We start from the raw sequence: 21,800 nt of genomic DNA on the forward strand, positions 1-21,800 counted from the left end.
AGTCTCATGCCTGCTCCTGTCTATTTTAATCAGGGCATTCTTTTCTTCAGCATTAATCAGAAAGCATAATTTCTTTTCTGCCACTTTTTCTGAACAGCAGCCTTCACAAATCTTACTCTCCTTTTAGTTTTATTGCAGTTGAAGAGGATGGCGTAAGAAAGTTATTACAGTTGAATAGCAAAACAGCTCTGCAAGATAATACCATCCTCTAGAATAAAAGAAAAATCATCCTAATTTTTAAAACGCTGTAAGCAGACCTATCAGATAATAGGAACTGAGCAGTAAGACACAAACACGTATTAACACACAGTGGGTCTGACACAAGAACTCAGTAGTGCTTTCCAGAAACCTGTTGCTATATCCTTCTCTTAGTTGTTCTAGGTAGTTCATCAAAGCAATTATATAGGTTATGTACCAAATAGCAGTCCGCCTCACTCCTTACCTGGGATAAAGGCACTAGTGCAGCCTCCTCTCCCTCCCAGAGAATTCGGGTCCCCCATCCCTAAACCACCATGCTCAAAATACAGTCACTGATGTCATCTGCTTTCTTGCCCTTTGGCAGCTCATAATTTCAAAGCAGTGGCTTTTCTATTTGCAGTCCTGCCTTACAAACTTGGGGTATACAAATGCTTACAGATGCATTTACCATCAGGTCAGCTGCACGTGCCTGGAGCCATTCACCTCACAGTATGGCATGGGCAGAGACATCTCCCCACCTCTTTCGGAGATCCACGACAAAAGTAACTTGGCTTTTTTAAGGTCACAACTGTGGCTCAATGGTTTTAAGAAAATTGTTCATTTTAGCTTGTTAGAAAAGTGCAGCAGCAGCCAAATGGACTAAGATACAGCACTTCTAAAACAAAGTTCACTTTTTATAAAACTACTGTTTCCACCACAGAAAACTCAGTACGAAGCACCTTCTGCTGAGCTGTGACTGTGAATTTTCCAATAAACAAAACACTGAGCACAACCATGTCATGGATGGAAAAGACAGTGGCTGAGCAAGAGCATAACTGCTCTGATACCACATAAATCATATGCTAGGTCATGTGCCAGGGTACCACATCTGGCCTCTGCCTTTGTGCGAGATCGTATCACAGAAGAGGGCAGAAGCGCTGGACAGGTGGTTGACTCTGGCCTCTCATGCTCTGACATACTGTGAGGTGTTTCAAAGGTCCCAACAGTGGCTACCACACTGTGATGCCATGGCAGGGAGCATGAGGTATCACACCTGTCTGAAATTACTCATGCACAGCCAGGAAGCCTGAGGGGGAGTAAAAGATGCTCACCACAGTGTGTGACCTCTGGGGTAATAGTTGTCAAGAAAAACTTCAGATATTCAGACCCTATAAAACCATCTTCTTTGGCAGTAGATAACCCAGCTGCCCAGGGAAGTCAGATACAAGCACAACATCTTTCTAAATAGGTAACACCTTCAGAACTAGATTGTGAGGAGAAAAAAAAAAAAGAGGAGAAAACCAACATGACAAGGAAACTACATCCTTGTGCTGTGTGTTGCCTGTGGTTCTTACCTTCTACGCAGATCTTCAGCCACTGCTGCTCTGCAGCTGAACAAATAGGCTCGGAGAGATTTTAGTTGCTGTCTCAGGCGGACAACAGTTGCCAGAGGTTCAACATGCTTGTACAACATGGGATTTTCCTGCTGGATATCAATCAATGGCTCCTCATAAACATATTCCAGGAACTCTTTGGCTTGCTTCGATACCTGAAAAATAAAGCAACCAGTTCAGCTAGGCTTTCCTCCCAACTCTTTTTAAGCAGCTCTTCCCCTCTGTGATCTGTCAGCTATTCTCTGCATCTGAAAACTTACTCTGTCACCAATAACAGATGAAGACAGAGCTGAGAGAGATCCAACTGTCTCTACTTATAGCCAAGTCAAACTTCATCAAGCCCATCAAAGTTGAGTGTATGAGATAATTGCTTACTTATCCAAAGTACAGCAATATTTGCAGCCACACATGCTTTCACTGCAGGGTAACATAGCTTACTAGATGTTTTTAAAGTCTAAAAACTGATTGCCAAGTTTCTTCCCTGTTAATATTTTTCTGTTTGTTCGCCGTTTTCTTTTCAGCAAGAAGCAAGTGATTAGTTAAGCGCCAAAGCACAACATTAGAAAAAGAAACATACACACTGCAAATCCAATCACACTGTACCATCCCAAGGTATAGACCTCCAGCGTAAAGTACTACTCCCATTTGTTTCATGCTCAGCCAGTATGGTTAAAATTATGTAAAAAGAAAATAATCAGAAGCACATCTATCAAGCTGTTGTGGTTTTTTAAATACAGATAAAGAAAGTTGAATTTTACTGATATAACTCACTCCCAGTGTTTCATCTGCAAAAAATTTTTCTTACACCTATTTCATGATAGTGCTCTGTTCTATCTCCACCTGCAAAGAGCTACTGTAATCCTGGTAAGTTAATGGGACTTTTGTTCCCATTAGAAAACATACTCCTGTTTCTGAGGTGAGAAGGCCAAACTCTCTCTCATTCCTTATTTCTGTGTTTTATCACAGCTGGAAAAGAGAAGATGGGATTATCTGAAATGAGCTGCAAATCACTTGAAACTGTGCTATAGAAATACTATTTGCTCCACAATTCAATTAGTCCTCCTGGACCTTTAAATCAGTGTTTACACTGAGTCGAGGGAGGGATGAATTAAGTTAACAAAAGGAGAAAGGGCACACCATAGCCTCTTGAGATTTAGGATGTTATTTCCCTTCTGGTGCTGTAAGGTAGGAAGTAGGTAAAAGCAATATACATCCTTATAAATAGCATCACTTCCAAAACCAGCACAAGTTACTAGCTAGAAGAGTCACTAGCTACTTACAGGGAAAGCTAGCCCCAAATGTAACCTTTTCACAATGCATAACGAAAATATAAGAAATAATGCCAAGGCCAGCCTTCCCACCAATAACTACACAGATAATACAATGTGTAATTTTAAATACAGCAGACCATAAATTCACATGTTTCCCAGGCCCTGAAGCTGTACCAAATATCTCACCTATTCGTACTAAATTTCTTTTTCTTTCCTTTTTTTTTTTTTTTTTTTAAATAATGCACATACAAGGAATTGTGCTGCCTGAATGGAAGCTGTGTAACATGCTATGTAAGGAGCTGTGTAACATGCTGTGTAAGGAGCAACACAGGCAACTTGGATTTTGTAGAACAAAACTCTACAAATCCAAATACGTCAAGTTTTCTAACACTAGCAATGCTTATGTTTTATTAGACATGCTAACTGCAGTGCACAAAAGAGACTGCAGTTTAACAACCTGCTTTTACAATCATTAAACTATTCGGCTGTAATATCTCAGCAATCCCCTGACAATTGCTATATCTATAGTAAATATTATTCCTCTTACACCAATGGGTAAATTAAGCCACATATTCAGTGATTCCCTAGGAGGCACATGAATGCTTGGTATAGTGACTAGCACCTCCCACCAGGAGGACCTGGTGCCCAGTGGTCTTTGTAGTCTCACTTCCTTGCTTTAAACCCCTGCTGAAGTGATGGGCTCCTCATCCACTTGCCCTGCTGTCTTGGGAACCAGAGGGTGATTACTGCCTAAGTACTACACCCGTGCCTGTGCACACTTGTACCCTGTATGGGGCAACCCTCCTGAGGCTGCACCATGGTCTGAATGTAGCCTTTGAGGAGAGAAGAGCAAAGGAAAACTTTATCTCTCCTTGCCAAATACACTGTACCTGTGGAGTGTTGATTGCAGGAAAAGTAGCTTCACTGGCTGATGGGTAGGCGTCGGTTCGCTCTGCCTGCCTGACACAGGCACACAGGTCATTTAAAACATTAACTCACATTGCCAACCACAGCAAAGTTACGAGAAGCTGAAATGCAGTCTTGCATTTGGAAAGGGCCAGGCAGTCACAGTAATTCAGCTTGCTACCAGCCAATATTCTAGTACATGTACCAGCATACACACAGTCCCCCAATTTTACTGGGCAGCCTAGACAATCCTATTAAATAAGCCAGATGAGGTGAGAAGATGCAAAGTGCAACAAACGGGGTTTTAGCTTTAAATGTCATACAAGGATGGATGCTAACATTTCCAGACCTTTCTTTTCTAGAGTCTGCAAACTTACAGTTCAGAATTCAATTTACCAGAAGTCAGCCTCCCTTGAAGCCTTCTGGCACAGGGAGTTCATTTCCTGCTGCGTTTGTCTGGCATTTTGGGCAGGCTGGAAGCCACCTGAACCAAACTGCAGTACTTACTAGTTTTTGTGTGCAAACAAGGAAAACAGTTGGCCTAAGTAAAAGGAAGAAGGGGTGTTCACAAGATTGCCTCTTTTCTTTTCCCTTCAAACATGTGCAAAAGACAAATATGAAGACACTAGGGAGACAGGGAAAAAAAGTGAACCTGGGGACTGAACTGCTGCTTTGGTTATGACAGAAGAAACATGCCTAACTGCCAAGTCCTTTCAAGCTTTTATTGCAGACAAGGGGATTTTTCTTTTCCTACCCATGTGCTTTCAGGTGTTAAGTGCATTGTTGTTTTTCCAGATCCTGGGTATGGGAAGACACAACTTTACAGATTTCTACCGCTTCTGTTTTTTCATGACCTGTCTTGCCAAAAGCAGACAAGAACCTCTCCATTTGCAAAACTTACTTAATTGATGCAACAGTTTACTTTACAGCTGCTGCTCAGATGTCCAGGAGTTCAGGAAACATAAAAGAGAAACATGCCCAATTATATTGTATCATCATAAAAGCTCATGTCCTAGAGTATCTATTGGTGCTTGCTTTGCCAGAGACAGATAGGACAGACCCCAGCAAACCCTGCAGAGGCTGGGAAAAGGCAGCAGTGGGAAGGAGTGCAGGTTTTCAAACTCTTCATTCACTTTCCTTCTATTTGGTGGACTGACAGGCACATTTCAGACTGTGTGAAACACAGAAGCTTTTGAAGACTGAAGCCCTGTGTCAGTTCTGACCTTCAAGTGTGGTACATACTTATTTCCTGCAGGACCTCTCTGGGGTATGCTATGAGTCCATCCAGGACCAAGTCACCCACTGCAGGAGCTCCACTTTCAGGCATTGCTGCGCTACCTGTGAGCGGCAGGGCTGTGCATTTAGGAGAAGCTCTGTTGTTTAGCTTCATTTTGGGATGTTACTGCACAGCTTTGTGTAGGCACACTGGCCAATTATGGGAGGTGAAATGCTGACAAATTAAGTGATTTTCCTTGAAAAATGAGCCCAAAGAAAATTATTACTACCAAGATTACCTCAAGAAAGTGGGACAAGATATCTGTCTGACAAATCAGCACATTTAATCAATACACTACTAAGGAATCATGCAGTTTCATGATAACTATTAAGTGCAGCAGCCAGCACTAAGTTGCCTTTTAGACCATACAGAGGAAATAAGCATCAGACCTTATCTCTGAATGGAGAAAGGAGATGTGGATGTAAAAGTGGAGGCAATATGTGCTCTACCTCAGAAAAGTACTACTTAGTTCCCATGGAGGTATAGCAGAGACAGAAATAAAAGCACATGTATGCAGAATTGAACAGAAAGGGGAAAACCCTAAAGATGTCACAAAAGTAACAAGAACTACTTATTATTTTAATGCTATACACGGCTGGGACGGAGTTGAGGAGATCCAACCAGTTGTCACACTGCCACTCTGGCACATGATGTCCTTTTCACCTTCCCTGCTTGCCTTAGTTTCTGCTCTAACAGTTGGGAATGCTGTAGTGTTTTCCTACCTAAGGAAATGTTCCTTTCTTAAATCCACCTCTCTGAGCACTTTGGCACAGAGACTGGTAAAGTATCTTCACAGAACTTGCTTGTGCTCCCAAGCCACCTCATACCTGTTCTGCCTGTCTACAAAAAGTGCAAACTGGTAACTTCTCGCTATTATAGTGAGATTACAGTAGATTAAGTTTTCAATGAATGATTACACTTGGAAGTCCCATTTCCTTTTGTGCCTCAGCTGCCTATACCAAGACCACAGGAAACAGAGCACAGAGCATAGTTTTTACCCTGCAGGTTTAGAAAACAAAACAGTTTATTTTCTTTGCAGTATTACTGACAGCTTGATAGGAGGTCTTTGCCTTACCATCCACTTGCCCCATATCAGGGCTACCTATACTACCGGGGACTAGCAAGTTTAGTCCTTGGTAAAAGCATTCAAAGAAAGAACTCTTAAATATTTATTCCTAGCTTCTAGAAAAGGGAGGGGGTTTTGTCTCCACACGTAGGAGCTTTCTAACTCTGAAGAATCTTGCATTTCATGGCGCAAGACTATAATTTTGCTGATGGCAGGCTCTGGCTACCTTTTAATAATCTTCCTGTCTGACAAATTTTCTTCTTCAAGAGAGGTGCTTTTCCTCTAATAGACCATTTACTGGTTATTTTTTTTCATTTTCAAATAGCCCATAATAATAATATTCGCAGACACAAAACATCAAACAGCCTCTGCTAACAGTGGCTGCTAGGTCTGAAGCTCTAGCATGGTCTGGATTCCTTATGAGTTTGTTATTGTTTCAGCTTATGCTCCCTGAGATGGCAAAACAACACTGCTACTGTGTTTGCTGGCATAATGCTTTGAGGCATGTAATCAGTTGCCCCTATCTAGCAACTAGCCACCAAGGTAGCAGCAAATAGCAGATTACAGAAGTTTTAGAAAAGCTGCTTGTGTGGTAAGTGAACAACTGTAGAATTTTCTCCTTATGTTACTTTCGGCCGTCTGGTCCAAACAAGTGCTATAGCAATGTCCCTCTAGTGTCCTCAAAATGTTTGTGCCAAGAGACAGGACATACTGGGCCTTGCAAACACCACGTCTGGGTATGCCATTTTCCTGCAGGCATTTCAACAATTTAGCATCCATCACCAAGCAGGACCAATCCATAGTCCCTCATGCTCATGAAACAGGTACTCCTCAAGGGCCCAGTACCTGCAAAGATTAGGGCTAAAAGAGAGGTTTCAGTGTTCTGTCCCTCCCTGTCTCTTGAACAACCAGATAAGCAATGATGGAAAAGATGCCACCAAGAAAGAGAAGCATGGATGCTCCTGTGGAGGAACGCCTTAGGCCTGGCTAAGGAAATGTAAACATCTGTCTTGTTGAGAGAGCGTGGCTTATTCCGGCAAGAGGGACAAAGACGACAGTATTAGCAGTCAATGCCTGTAACCTTCAACCTATTGCAATGTCTGTGTTTCTATCTAACGAGCAATTCAGTTCACTTGCTAGCAAGCTAATCTGCAGGGAGATTACCTTGTATTTGGAAGTGTCCCAGTTATGAACCAGCCGTGCAGGGATGAGGAAGCTGTCATCCACGTGGCAGGTGCTGCAGTAATACCATCCACTGTAGCTGCACACCTTGGCTTTCCCATTGGACAAGCCTATGGAGCGCTGACAGCCTGGAGAAGAGAGAGGGGGAAAAAGTCTGGGTTTGTACACCATGCCAGAGGCACACACTCAGGATGTAGTAAGAAAAGTAATTATTCCCCATCTGAGACCCCTTTTAAATTTTATTTATTTTACCAATGAGCCATTTCTCATTCCCTAAAAATAGAGGAATAAATACCAGTATTCTTGGACTAGTGCTGAACAAGCATACACTAAATTGGGCATCTATGACAAAGAGTTCAGAAAGCAGTCAAAGGATACTTAGCACATCAAGAAACAAAGGTAGAAGACCAACTTTGAGACACCAGGCATTTAAAACCCATGACCATCTGAAAACCACGACCTGAAGCTTAGACAGAAAACACCAGACCACAGAAGTACTGTGCGCTTGCCCCAGACAGCTCCCATTTCCCCACAACAGAACGGGCTGGCATTGTCTGCCTGGAGGAGCACAAGCCAGCTCCTGCTGACAGCCAGAAGGGATGCTGACTTGGCAGGTAGGATTCAGCCACAGAATTAGCACAGCCAAGGCAAACCACAGTCAGACCATGAATAATAACTGTGAGCAGCAGTCACATTAAGAACAAGTAGTCCTTGACTAACAGTAGTGACACAGCTGTTTCCTGCAGGTTTTTTTTCCTTACAACTGGATTACCCTGCGTCTTACAAGGTCTGAGGTCTGCCTGATACTTTTTCACAGCTGGATCCCTTGCCACTTCCCATGCCCTCTTGTGTGGAGTCCCTGGGGTAAAACAATGTATTCAAAAGCTGCTGCTTTAGTTGGAAAGAATTAATGCAGAGCTCTCCTTCACCTGACCACCTGTTTTCAACAGGTTCAAATAGTATTCGAGTGGAAGGTTGAAGACAGACAGCACAGTCACATTAAACAACCTGCTCAGGAAGTGAGGCTAAAAATGTTTGCATAAGATACAATGAGATGTCTGCAGTTGTTATTAACACCCCTTTGACACAGCACACGACTGTATTTCTGCTTTTCTATCAAATGCTAGTGTCCCCGTATGACATTTACAGCTACAGACACAATTAGCACCAGAGCCCCACTCTGGCAGGTGCTGTATGCTCAGAAGGTCTCTGCTGGAGCTGGTTAGTAATGCTGATTAGCAGAATCCTTGTACATCACTTTTATGGCAAAAGTATTGATTGAACAGAGTTTTTCAGGCAGAAGTCAACTGACTGACTGCATTTGTCAGTGTAACGGATTTTGTTTAGCGTAATTATGTAACTTCTCCCACTGAAGGCATCTTTTTCCCCCAGTAGAAGTTACCTTGATTTGAGGAGAGATTGCAGCCCAACTACTCTAGGCATAAATCAAACTCCTCCATTAGCTGATGCTACCATGTCCCCTCTGCTTTCATCAAAATACTGAGAATAACCTGACCAACACAATTAGTTCACTTCCTCCTCTTCAACACTCCAGAGCCATTTGGCCATTGATTCTCTGCAATACACACTATCAAGTGAATCAGTGTGGGACATGTCCTGTCTCCATCTCTCTCTCCCCCTTCCTGTTTTTTTGAAGTGAAGATATGCAGTTTCTTGAAAGAGGCAAATGCAGAAACAGGTCAGTTGATGAAAGAGACACTTATGTTAATGTCTCCTCCTTTACCATTCATAAGCTCAGAGCATACGTATAAACATGTATCTCAAGTGGTATAACTCAACATACATAATGCAAAAATGTGATCTCATCTTAGCTAATAATCAAACAGAAAACCCAAACCCAAACATTATGACTGTAAACTATTATCATTGTAGAAATAAATGTTGTATGGTAAATATTAGCAGAACTTCTTGCAAAGCAGTATTTTTAGGGCAGAAAGAATGCAGGTATGACTTCGTAAGGGTAAAGTCAATTCAAGTAATTCAGCAGTGTGTTACAAAAAAAGATGACCTATGACTGTGGCCTGGGATCAGAACTTAGGGGCCAACAACTTCGTATTTCCCTCAGTGCAAAGCATGCATTTGCCTGTCTTTCCTTTCCTGTTCTTTTCTTTTTTTAAAAAAGCAGTTTCCTGACTAGTCAGTTAAAAGAGTTTCCATGCAGTCCTGCTCCACTGTGCTGTTGCAGATGAAGTCAGCAGGCACACCTGGTAGTAAGCTCAGTATCAGTGCTCTGTAGTACCTGTAGAGCTATTCTTTCAATTTTTAAAATGCATTTATTCATAAAGGTGAAGATTTTTAACAGCTGACAAGACATGAAATACCAGTCCTATTTGTCTGACATGACATTCGTCTGACTGGTAGCCCTGGAAAATGCTTGCAGAAGGTACTCACACTGTTGCTATGGAGCCCATGTTTTTAAAAGCACAACAGAGGTAAATCTTGCCTCTCTGTAAAGGAAACGGAGAAGTATGCCCACTCCTCTCCTCATGGAGCAAGATGAAGGAATCTATGATGGAAAGCATTCCCCTTTCCCAAGCTAAATGGGAACAAGCCCTCAGAGAGGATGTTTGTGTTAGCAATAGCTCAGTACAGCACTTTGTTCTGTGCCAGCCTTGCTGAAAGTGAAGGGTCTGAATCTTTGTCCTCGCTAGTTGCCTCTGAATTTCCTACCATTGAAAAGCACTGAAGCATCCATCTTTATACCTCAACTGGCTCCAACTTTAGCATTCATTACATACAGCCATCACCTCACACTGGATGAAACAGAGATTGCCAAATGACATGTAGTATTTTCTAGCTCAGTGTGTTTGGACTAGCTGATGAAATACTTGTGATAAAGCTGTCTGAATGAAACTGAAATCTCCTAACTCAATGCCACTGAAACCTTTATAAACATTCCCCACTAGCCAACACTCACTCATCTGGGGGATGAGGATGGAGATGTGACAGGACACACTGATTTCACCTAACTGCCACTGTACTCTCCCTGCCCCTCCATAGGCTGCTAGAGTTTGCCCTAAGTCCTATCCATTAGACTGAAGGCAAGAATAAGCTAAACTTCAATTTGAATTGCCATCATCCTAAACTCAAACTTTTGCAGTTGAGAAGTCACCATTTTAAGGCCTAATTTCTTGCAACCTCTGAAACTCATTCCAGTCCATGGAGAGAGTTTCCTCAGGACAGGAATGACAAAGCACAGAAGTGCTGGGGGGCCTTCCCTCCTCCTCCCTATGTCCAGCCCATAAGAAATTAAGGTCTCTGGGGTGAGGAGGGTCTCAGCAAGCAATCTTGGATGTCCTTCCCTTCAGAAAGGGTGGTTTTATAAAGAGGAGAAAGTGGAAGAAGTTCCTACCCAAGCAACATGCATTGCTTTCTCCCTTATTTCAGCCCTTCTCTGAGCCCCTGTTTGTTTCCTTGTTCCTCAGAAACACGTTTTTACACATAGTATTTTTCATTCTTCGTATCCTCAAGCAAATCATATTCTGCAAAGCTACGTATTTTAGAGGAAACTGTGGCACTGGCACCTACCTTACATTTTGCGTTACCTTACAAGCTTTGCTGTTTGAAAATCACCATCTTTTCCATTCCTATCTGTTGTGATTCATAATGATGGCTATTTCTACAATCCTTTCAAATCAAGTTATCAAAGCACTGATTTTCTTTGATGTTATGCAGTTCAAAGTGATGTAGTGTGACAAACATATTTCTGTGGCATAGGCCACTTGTGCTACTTTGGTTTTTTTAAGATGGGAAAAAATAGGGCAAGAGTGAGACAGAAAGAAGAGGAGGAAGGACTAGCTTGCGGTTTAATGTTCTTGGAAATCCTGCACCTGGACATTCAGGTACATAAACATGCCGTTATGTTTACCAGAAGCAAAGCTAGTACTGATTCCTGGCTTTAAACTCTTGAGCACTCCTCCCAGCAAGATAGTCAGATGTAGCTGACCGTCTCAGAGATCGATTACACAACTCAACAAATAGTTTGGGGTGGGGGAAGGGACCATTTCATGTTTGCAGAGAAAACACTTACTCACCTATAGCTAGAGAAAGCACCTTCCACAGGATGGGGGAAAAAAGCAGCACAACTTTCACCAAGCCTCTCTCACCTATTCCTAATGCTCACACAGAATATTATCCATATAACATCTGTACAAAGGCCTGGCAAACCCTGAGCCTAGAGCAAAGGGAATCCTGCAATATTTACTATTACCCCAAATCGTCCCTACCTAAAGGATGTTATAGAGCAAGCTACAGAGGGAAGAAGTGTAGCTGTAGGTATACTGTTAGCAAAGCGAGGGAAGGAGTAATCCCAAACCTTTCATCACAGAAAACATAACAAAACAGCCTTGGAATCCAGCAAAGAAAATAGGGGTTAGAAAAAATAGCAGCAAGAAAGTGCTGCTGGGCGCAGATGAACCTCTCTCAACATCTCTTGAGCAGAGCAGGAGTACCAACATCAAGAGGCTCACTTCCAAATGCTAAGATTTCGGGAAGAAAGAAGTACAGGAAGATGAGGTTAAAAAGTTATAACAAGTCTGTCTCCTTGACTTAAGGTGGTGGTGAGGATAGTGTGGAGGAGACACTTGAATACAATTCCTCTTCTGCAAAGTGTGGAAAACACCATTTCTGCCACTTTCAGGGTGTTGCATACTCTTATGGTCAAGGAAGAGACACACAACTTTCCTTTTTATCCAGATACCTTTTTCTTTAATCTTTTAGCAAGAAAAGATTGGAGTAGCTCCACAGTGAAACAGAGAAAGTGGAAGACCAAACTAGAATTAAGTACACAACCGTTTTCCTTATTCAATAAAGTTCCCTGCTCAGTATCAGGGAAAAGCAACTCCCTCGTGATTGTGTACCATAATTAAATCTGTGACAGATTAGCTTAGAAGCTAATTCATTTAGAAACAACATACAATATGAAGAAAAGAAAATGACCCACAGACTTCAAAAGGCTTTCAGCTTGATAAAGCCATAAAGCAGACTAAGCAGAAGGAGCACAGCAACAAATTTTCAGTGTGTTAGATCAGACATACAACATTGCTCTAGCTGCTCAGCACAGACAGAAAGAGAAGGTGAGAATTACTTCAGTTGCTGGCCTTGTGTTTCTGTGCATCTATTCCAATTCACTCCACCATGGGAAAACTCAAACTCATGAGGAAGACACACTAACAATCCAGCCCAGTTCTCCCTCCTGCCTACCCAGGTTTGAATTTGCATTACACTTTGTCCTTTTCCCAGCATTACTTTTTTTCCAAAGCAATTCTCCTTCTAAAGAAATAATCAAAAACTCATAAACCTCCAAGCTTTACTCACCTTGTCCACCTTGTCCACCTACTTTTTTTGTGAACTTCTTACAGACTACAAAAAAAAAAAAAAAAACAAAACAACCCCAAAACCTTAACAGATTAAAGGCGGAAAATTTTCTCTGTTGAAGCCATGTGGGTTTGACCCTATCCAGTTATAATTATCTAAGCAATATATAAATCCCACATTATTTATGTCAGCAATGTACAAATCCCACTTCAATTATAATCTAGATCAGCTTCTCCAGAAATAAGGAAGGGTTCACTAGTCCCTACCTCCTAGACTAATTTTTTTTTAAATGGACTCCAAAGGATGGACCAACCGTTCTGAGTCAATGGAAACCTTGACTATTGGCTGGAGCTGAGGACTAAGCCCTAAATTAACAGCCTTCCCATCTTTCTTAGTGCCATCTGAAGATACAACACATAGCCCTGTCTTTCCTGTCTCACACAATCCAGCTCAGCTAACTTAGTCTACCCAGTCTAGGCTTGCTGACTACAGGCTCTAGCCTGGGCTGGAGAGACAGGCCACTCTAGAGAGTGACCCATCCCATTCTACTAGCAATGTCTCTCAGGCACACAGCCGCAGCTCATGTCTCAAGGCAGATGAGATGCATCATCCCCTAGGCACCCAGGCTGTCTTCCAATCAGTGAAGATTGGATTAGCATAGACATCCAATATTTAGACTGCTAGGGGTATGCAAAGTAAACAACACCCTTTACAACAGTCGTGCTGAACACACAGAGCTGTGACCCTCTCCAAGAAGATGAACAATCAAGAAAAAAAATATCGCTGGTGGAAACAAACCAGGTGATAGCATATATACATGCATACGCAACATTCTGCATGTTTGTATTGTATTTATCCTTTGTAGAAGATAGCATACAAGCATGCTGCAGGTTACACAGCTAAATTTTGCCTTCCCAGTAAAACTAGTAATAGTTAAGCCTGCAAATTTAACACTCAAAAAACATAAATGTCGAAGTATAAGCATGCACTTTGCATATATAGGTCAAGAACAACATTTCATCAATAAATCAGGACCAAAAAACACTATCTGTGTGTCAACTGGCTGCAACAAAACTATACTTTTGGAAACTAGCTTTTTGTTTGTTTGGGTTTCCCCACTTGAATTTCACCAGAATATAGGTTCTTTTACCTTTAGTGTCAAATACTGAGAAGGGCCAAGATGCCATTCTTCCCAGAGAACTTACTCTGAGGGAATTACAAACAGCTATGAAGACACACTTTACACACAGTTATAGTTAGGGAATCCTTTAATGCATGGCCACTTTGCATTCTCCTTTCAACTCCTTTCTCCCCATTCCCAGGACAACAGTATTGAGGAAGAATACCATACACCTCAAGCTAATTTGCTATTCTTTCTCCCATGCCCTTATAGGATTATTCTCCGCAGTATCTGGTGCTTTGCTGAGACTCTGAAGCACTGCCTGACAGAAGGGAATGGGAGCCCCCATGGAACGACATATTGGCAGGATTCAGTCATTCACCAGCTCTTCAGTCAGGGATGGGAACTGAACACACTCTCTGGGCCAGCTCTTGAAGTCTGCCAACTGTAAGTAGATAATTTGAGCATAATTAATAATGGTATTCCCATTCCTACAGTTGATTACACTTATGCTTGGTTTTATATACTGAGAAGGTAGACAGGAGAACAAAGCTAAGAGCAGGTCAGCCGTTTGTGTGATCAGAGCAAATGCTGGTGCCAGTGTCCTTAGCTGTGGCCAGGTCATTTAGCAAAAAGAGTCCCTATTTAACTCAGTTTTCATTTCTGCTCCACAGTTAGTTTGAAGACCACTTACCCCTGCACCGCTCACTCATTTACTTACACTGAAGGCTACCTGGTTTGCTAAGTTTCATTTATTTGATACAGCAGCTATTAACATACCTAGAAATAATCAGCTCTGCTTCTGTTTGAATACACAGCTGGTTTTGCACCTCCTTTTTAACATGAGGAATAACTGTGCAGTAAGTGTGGCTATGTATTTTTTGCCAATGCTGTTTGGCTGAATTTCTTCTTGGTCGCACATCACTACCTTGAGCATATACACTATTCAGATTTACGGAGCACAGGTATGTATCAGTCTATTGACATTGCAGAAGGCCAGACTCAGAACCAGAAACCTTCCCACCAGTTGGCCTATGGTTTGTTCTGTAACTTCTTTTACATTCCCCTGATCTGATCCACATATAATAGTTTTGCTAATAATACACTGCTTTGGCATGTGACAGAAGGGGGGGAGCCCTGCCAACACACACACAAATGCCCTAGTTTTGCGGTAGTGGACCTAAAGCAGCCATTTTCATTCTGTATTTGTCCCTCAAGGCTGCACACCCATGTGGATGCTCTGATGCCGAGCAAACGCACAGTGCCCATCGCAGTTGTTTTTTTCAGAGCAGCATCAAGAGGGGCTCCCTATGATGCCGGCATCTATGAAACCTCCAAGATTCCCACATCTTTGCTACCTCTTCTCCTCTGTCAAATTTTGTTAAAACAGTCAAGCGGATGCAAATCTTATGGGGCAGGGGTAAAACTGTGAGCAAAGAGCATTGTAACATAAGCTTTGTTTTCTTAGGAAACTAAATTAACAGCCATGTGCAAAACCAGCTCAAGGACCTGGTATAAACTGCAACTGCAGAAAAAGTGTTGTGCAGATATACCCTGCCTGTGCCTTTTTGTGAAGGTAAGGCCTTTATTAGCAAAAGCTGGCTTAACTGATTCAAAAGATGCTAGCCCAACAAATAAAGCTGTCTCTTGTAACACAATTCATGAGGAACCTCTGGGTTGTCCAGAGAAGAACTCTGTGTGTGTGTGCGCACGCTGGAGTTTTCAGGTCTGAAAACACTTCCTTTTCTCCAGGTGTAGCTTCTTCCATCCCAACAAAGGTGAGACTTGGACATTTAGACTCCGTTTTCGGCGTACTCTTCTTTAAACTTTATGCCAAAAGATTCATCAAGACTGGCTTCACACAATAAATAGACCAAAAAAAATCCCCAAGCAACCAAGAGTTCTTTGGGGGCAGTGGAACTAGCACCCAGCACCCACAAGCCAGGAAGAAACAAGGCATAGCCAAGGACAAACACAGAGCCTATGCTGAAGAGTAGAGACATGCTCACACGCAGCAGAATTGAGCTCATAACAGTAAAAGAAAGAAGCTCAAATATTTCACAGAATCACAGAATCATTAAGGTTGGAAAAGACCTTTAAGATCAAGTCCAACCATCAATCCAACACCACCATGCCCACTAAACCATGTCCCAAAGTGCCACGTCTACACGTTTTTTGAACACCTCCAGTGATGGCGACTCACCACCTCCCTGGGCAGCCTGTTCCAATGTTTGACCACTCTCTCAGTAAAGAAATTTCATTTGTGATGGGAAAAAAAAAGAAAAAAAAAAAAAGAACATACTGAAAACCTGCAGAGTTGTTCACAGAGGGACATGGTTTAGTGGGCATGGTGGTGTTGGGTTGATAGTTGGACTTGATGATCTTACAGGTCTTTCCCAACCTTAATGATTCTGTGATTCTGTGAGGCAGATTAGAGCAATGGGGTCACCTATCCCCATACAGGCAGTACAGACGCCCTTTAAACCTGCCAGGAGGAATGTGTAGATTCATCAGCCAAGACATTTGTATCAGCTGTTCCACCTGCAGGGCTGAGGCAAAGAAGTCACTAAAACACCAGCTGAGGATTGTGAAGTGCACATCGGGGTGCAAGACAGGCACTGAACTGGCTAAGTACTCATCTAAACTGCCCTTCTGGGCAAGCAGGAGGCCAACTCCAAACCAAATCCTATGAAGGGGAAAATCTCACTCTGCGAAGGTGCCAGCCAAATCCCAGGAAGGTGAAGGACCTAACTTCTACCAGCTTAGACAAAGCTAATAGTTTTGACTGCCATTTCCCCTAGTCAAGCCATCTCAAAACTGAAGAGTTCGCTCACCTTACTGCTGAAGATCATAACTGATCACTGATAACAGGTTTAATCAATTCACGCAAGTAAAAGAGATACCGCGCAGTATCTTCTGATTTTTCCGCAAACAAGAGCTGTCACATGGCATAGCACTGTGGACCAGCAACCTTGTGTTTTGAAACATGAACATCCACTGCTAATTAAGTACTCCCTGCTACACAAATTCAAGTCAACCTTGTCTGGAAACCTTCCCTCCACTCCTCCCAACAAGTCAGTGGCCTTGTTTAGACATGTGTATTTTCCAAATACTAATTTAGACATGGATGATTTTTTTTTCTGCTCAGCTGGTTTTGGCTAGCAAAGAATAAGAGTTTAGAAATACCACTGTTAGCAGTGGAAGTTTTACTTTTGAATCAATAGAAACAGGTCCTGAAAGTCACATACAAGAGTGGAAGACTGTGGTCTAAAGTGAAGATACTTAAACAATAAAACCTTTACAGTGAAAAACACATTCTCACGGGATTTTACAGAGTCTCAAATACAGGGAAGGCAAAAAGCTGCTGAAGTCTTGGAACAAAGAGATCAATTAAAATGAAACCAAGCATAAAATATATACTGCACTTAGAAAGCACAATCCTAAAAGCCCTGGACAGGTGAGAACAATTGTTATTTGGGACTACGAATGTGACAAGAGTGCTGACAACCTTCCAAAGGGCCTTCTGGTATTTTATTATTGTGCTACATTTGCTAAGATTTGTCCCCTAGTATTTTTATTTCAGTGACATGCTACAAGTAGGTGCTGGGTGTGACGACAGTTCACAAAGTATTTGCTTAATTCAAGGAACGAGCACCCATGCTTTTCAACTACCTGGATTTGAGAAGTTGAACAAAGTCAACAGCGCACCTGGCTAATTTTTTTCTTTTTTTTTTTTTTTTAAAATCACACTTGCTGGCTTGCAAGCTATTAGGAAAATACTTTCTTTCCATTAAGGGGAAGGAAAAAAAAAAAGGGAACTTTTACCAAAGTAGGGGCTGGTTTCAGACCAGTGGGGTGACCTAGAGCAGAGGCTGCACCAGCTGGGCATGTTGCACTGGACTGTCCCCCATCTACACAGATGATCACAGCACTAGAGGCAGGTTGACTCCTCGAAAGCCAACAACTTTCCACCTGCTGCTCAATTTGACAGGGCTGCAAGCTCAGGAAATAGCCCATTTACTAACCTTGGCTTCTCTGCACCTAGTGTTCAGCTCAGCCAGCCAAGTCAGTGGAGCTCTGATAGCAGTATTTATCCTTTTGGCAAGTGAGGAGCCATGGACAAAGCAGGGAGGAAAAGACAGAAGGCACCCCAGAAGAGGAGCAAGGAAGGCCACACAGACAAAAAAAAAAAAAAAGAGTGCAGAGCACATTCTGCAGAAGGCAGAAACTCCCACATCCATTAGGACTTGCTGTCTAAGCAACAAGAGTTCCTGGCAGACACAAATGACTTCTCTGAAAAAACATTTGTTTTAATAAAGGACAGGGTGAGAAAAAATAAAAGGTGAAAAGGAAGAGAGACCTCAAAAGAACAGGAGCTATGCAAAAACAGGAGGCAAGGGCAGAGGCCCTTTGTCTTCCCCATCTATGGAAACGTGAAGGCACATCTCAAGGGAATAGCAACAGTGAAGGGCAGCTGAGGACATCTGCTCCTTACAGGCCTCTAGTGGAGTTTCTCCAGGAGAAACGCCTGCCTTTCCCCAGGAGCCTATAGACAGCCCAACAGGGAGACAGGACAGCCACTGGAGTACTCACAAGCAGCTACTGCTGTCTGCAAGATGTTGCACTTGCCAAACACGTTTGACGGAAGCCACCTCATCCCAAATTTGTAACATGAACAGTTTGGGGATTTCTCTTGAATCCAGATGAAATAAAGACATTTAAAAATAATAACACACACCCCCAAGAGATCATCCTAACATGATGCATGTCTCTCATTTCCTACATATTAAAGAACAAATCGTAAAACCTGATGTTTACTAGCTTGGACTTGCAACCAACTTTCACTTCATATCCGTTTGAAGACAAGCGGTAGGTCCCTCCAAAATCTCACCTGAGCAGATCGACACTCACAAATGTCACTCTTGCTCAGAGCCCCAAACACTTCACAAGGGAACATTGCTGTACCCGAGAAACAGGGCAAGATCAAGCCTGCAGTTATATGAACATAGAAAGGACGGAGGAAGCTGCCATTCCAGTGCCGGCAGTTTCTAGTTAACCCCATGTTCCAAAATGTATTGCTGTTCCAAGCCAAAAATACAAATAATGGCAGCAAAGGTAAAAGTGTTTATAAAAAGCATGCCCCTCCACTGTTAATCAGTGGCCTATTTGTTCATTTTTGGAAATTATGAGAAATAATGCCCTGCTCTCCGCAGCAAGACAAAGAGTCAGAAATGTGGGGAAAAGCTTTTGTATCTGCTGATCAAGCAAAATAAAACTTTTTTCAAGCTGCCCTTCTGACTCCAGTATATCAACAGGTTGTAGCCCCTGCCCCATGACTACATCTGACACCACCACCCTGGCTTACATCACGAGTTGAAAAGCGCTAGTCAGACTCCAAGATAAACTTGTCAATAGCGAGGCACAGACATTCGCATTCTTCCCTACCTGCTTGTGAGTGTCAGCTGTTTGTCTGGGAGCAGTCCCTTGAAAAGCTTTTACTGAGGGAGAAAAGGAAAGGGGGATGCAGAGGACATTTCAAACAGAAGAAAATCAGGGGAGGGGAACCCCACAAAGACTGCAAAGAGAAAATAAAAAAAACAAAAACCTGTCTCCATCAGGTCCTCCCAACAACCTTCTTTATCAGAGGTTCATTGTCAATCAATTAGCCAAGGCAGCAGGGGTCTGTAGGAAGGGGGGTAGCTTGAGAGACAATGGTCTGCCCTGTTGTATTACTATTTAATCACTTTTCCTAAATAAATAAAGCAGCCCTGAGGTGCTGTCATGTCAAGGGAATTTATAACAAAAAACCCTTCATTTTTCATTGGTCATTACTTTTCCTTCCCTCCCACCCCTGCAGGACTAGAGAGGGTTATTACTGTAGCCTTAAGTTCCATCTTTGTGTTGCTTGCCTTTGATTCCCACTCGGACCTTGCCACTTTCTGGCACTAATTTGTCAGGCTGAACAAAGGAGGGATTTGTACCTCCTGTAAGGTCTCAATTAGGAAAGGCTTCTGCTGTATTATGTGCCATTGGGACAGGACACAAAGACGGTAATTACAGGAATTTGCACTAAATGGCTGAAGAATTCACAGCAAAACTTTTCTTCCTCCCCCCTCCCCATCCTTTTCCAAGCTTACCCCTCCCAGCAGCCCCGGGGAAAACCGCTCTCAATGCCTGCAAGCTGTAATTACCAACAGCGGGCCCCTTGGGTTTAAACAGCAGCCCATGCCGGGGAACAGCGCAAACCGCCTGCAGGGAGCGAGGTACAAGGAGAGAGTCTCAGCTTGCTGGTGTGCCTCCAAAGTCTCCTCAGCACAAACTTTTCTGAGCCTGACAATTTTCCCCAGTTTCTCCCAGTTATAATTACAATTATTCACTTCTTTGCACCGTGGTAACAGCTAGATGTTCCAGCCAACTCTCAAAGACCAGCTCTAGGGGTCTTGGGCAAACAGCAAAGGGTCCACTCCTACAGTCAGCGTTGTGCGGCCCCATCCTCGGGTACAGGGAATCCCAGTGGCCAGCTTCTCACAGACTCACCACAACTCACATTTCTCTGCGCAAGAGTGTTTGTCCAGTTTTGCAGACTGAAAGGAGACCACAGGAGCACTCGGAATGCCTTAAGGGTGTCAGGAAAAGAGTCCATGCAACCCTGACATGGTCAGAGCACCTTATTTCTGTGGGGAATACATGAGTGAGTGCAGATAAAACATCCCATGTTTGGGAGAGGAAATCCACGCCTTCCCGCAGAAAAGTCTGCTCCCATACTACATAATGCAAGACTAAAACCTATTTCACGTTGGAGACATGCATTTTGTTGCCATCCCAGGGCCTGATCCTATTTTTGAGGAGGTCATTGGAAATGCTCACTTGAAACTCTCCTGGACCTCAGTCTGAGGATGAAGCCAAATTACAAAATTTTCCTCTACTGAGCTTGGAATTAAAAGAAATGAGGAGAAAGGAATAAAGTTTTAATGTCATCTGGGACATTATCTTAAAATGAGGCTGTTAATTCTGCTGTATTCTTGAGCTTCACAAGGCTGTCTGCTGGGTAACACGCTGGGCTGGATCATCTTGGGGATACTTATTTGACCCATTCCCAGAGTTTCCCTGCAGTTTTCATTCTCACAACTACCCTTAAAGGGAAGACATGACCATTGTCCAATAGCGGTCAGGTAATCAGAGTTAGCATAGGGCCCAGGCACCTTCAGTTTCAGCAGTTGTTTAGCACATAATTAGTCCCAGAAAAAACTGACATGCAAGTCACACAAAGAGTTTGTGGCCAAGAACAGAAGTGAATTCAGGTAGAAGCCCCAATACTGTGACTAAATCATTACCTGCGGTGAGGCCAACCTTCACGATACTCCAGCTACCAGGTGGGTGCCGTGCACTGTGGAGGGGTGAGCAGGAACACCATCTGCAGGTGACTACCAGAGAGGGGCAAACCCAGCTGCACCCACAGCCAGTTCTGGGGGCAATCCAGTACCTCTGGGGCTCAGGTCTCCCCTGGAGGGAATTCAGGCTAGCCAGCAGGTCCTGGGCCCACACAGACCCACCCCGCCCAGAGCCATGTGTGGTTCCAGAGCAACAGGAGACCTCCACATCAGACAGCTCCCCTACCCCAGAGCAGAGCAGGGAGGAGGCAGGACCCTCACAGCTCCCATGACAAAAGAGGAAAACCCTCCAGAAAAGCTGTTTCTGATGCAACTGACAATTTCTAAGTGAGTGTAACTTAAGCCAGCCACAGAGTACAATTTAGGCACAAAGTTCCCAAATTTATTCCACAAAGGTGCCCTTGCTAAAGTAAAAGGACAATTAACTGCATTCACACAGGTCCTCTCTATTTTCATTTCATTCCCAAACTGGATAAAATCATGCTCTTGCCTAGGACTAGAGTCAGCAGTCACATGAATTGAGATTTACAATTAGATGCAGAGTCTTAAGGTCATGTTTTCACCCCTGCCTCAAGGGAAGAACTGAGCAGATGAGCTCATGCCTGAACCTCAGTACTAGAACACATGTCACCAAATGATGGTGTTTCATGGAAGCATATATGCTTTGAGAAATCTCCCCT

At 43.0% G+C, this 21,800-nt stretch overlaps 1 protein-coding gene across 1 annotated transcript in view; it reads right to left on the reverse strand.

The window, feature by feature from the left end:
- Nucleotides 1–21,800, reverse strand: part of PLEKHM3 (pleckstrin homology domain containing M3) — a 76,194-nt gene that overhangs the window by 40,984 nt on the left and 13,410 nt on the right. Inside the window, exons 3-4 of the mRNA XM_059820669.1 lie at nt 7,255–7,400; nt 1,533–1,726 (exon numbers count right to left, since the gene is read on the reverse strand). Coding sequence (XP_059676652.1) covers nt 1,533–1,726; nt 7,255–7,400 — 340 coding nt within the window. The remainder of the gene's footprint in view (nt 1–1,532; nt 1,727–7,254; nt 7,401–21,800) is intronic.

The sequence above is a fragment of the Gavia stellata genome, chromosome 8 (assembly GCF_030936135.1).
Source record: "Gavia stellata isolate bGavSte3 chromosome 8, bGavSte3.hap2, whole genome shotgun sequence".
In the NCBI taxonomy this organism is placed as follows: Eukaryota; Metazoa; Chordata; class Aves; order Gaviiformes; family Gaviidae; genus Gavia; species Gavia stellata.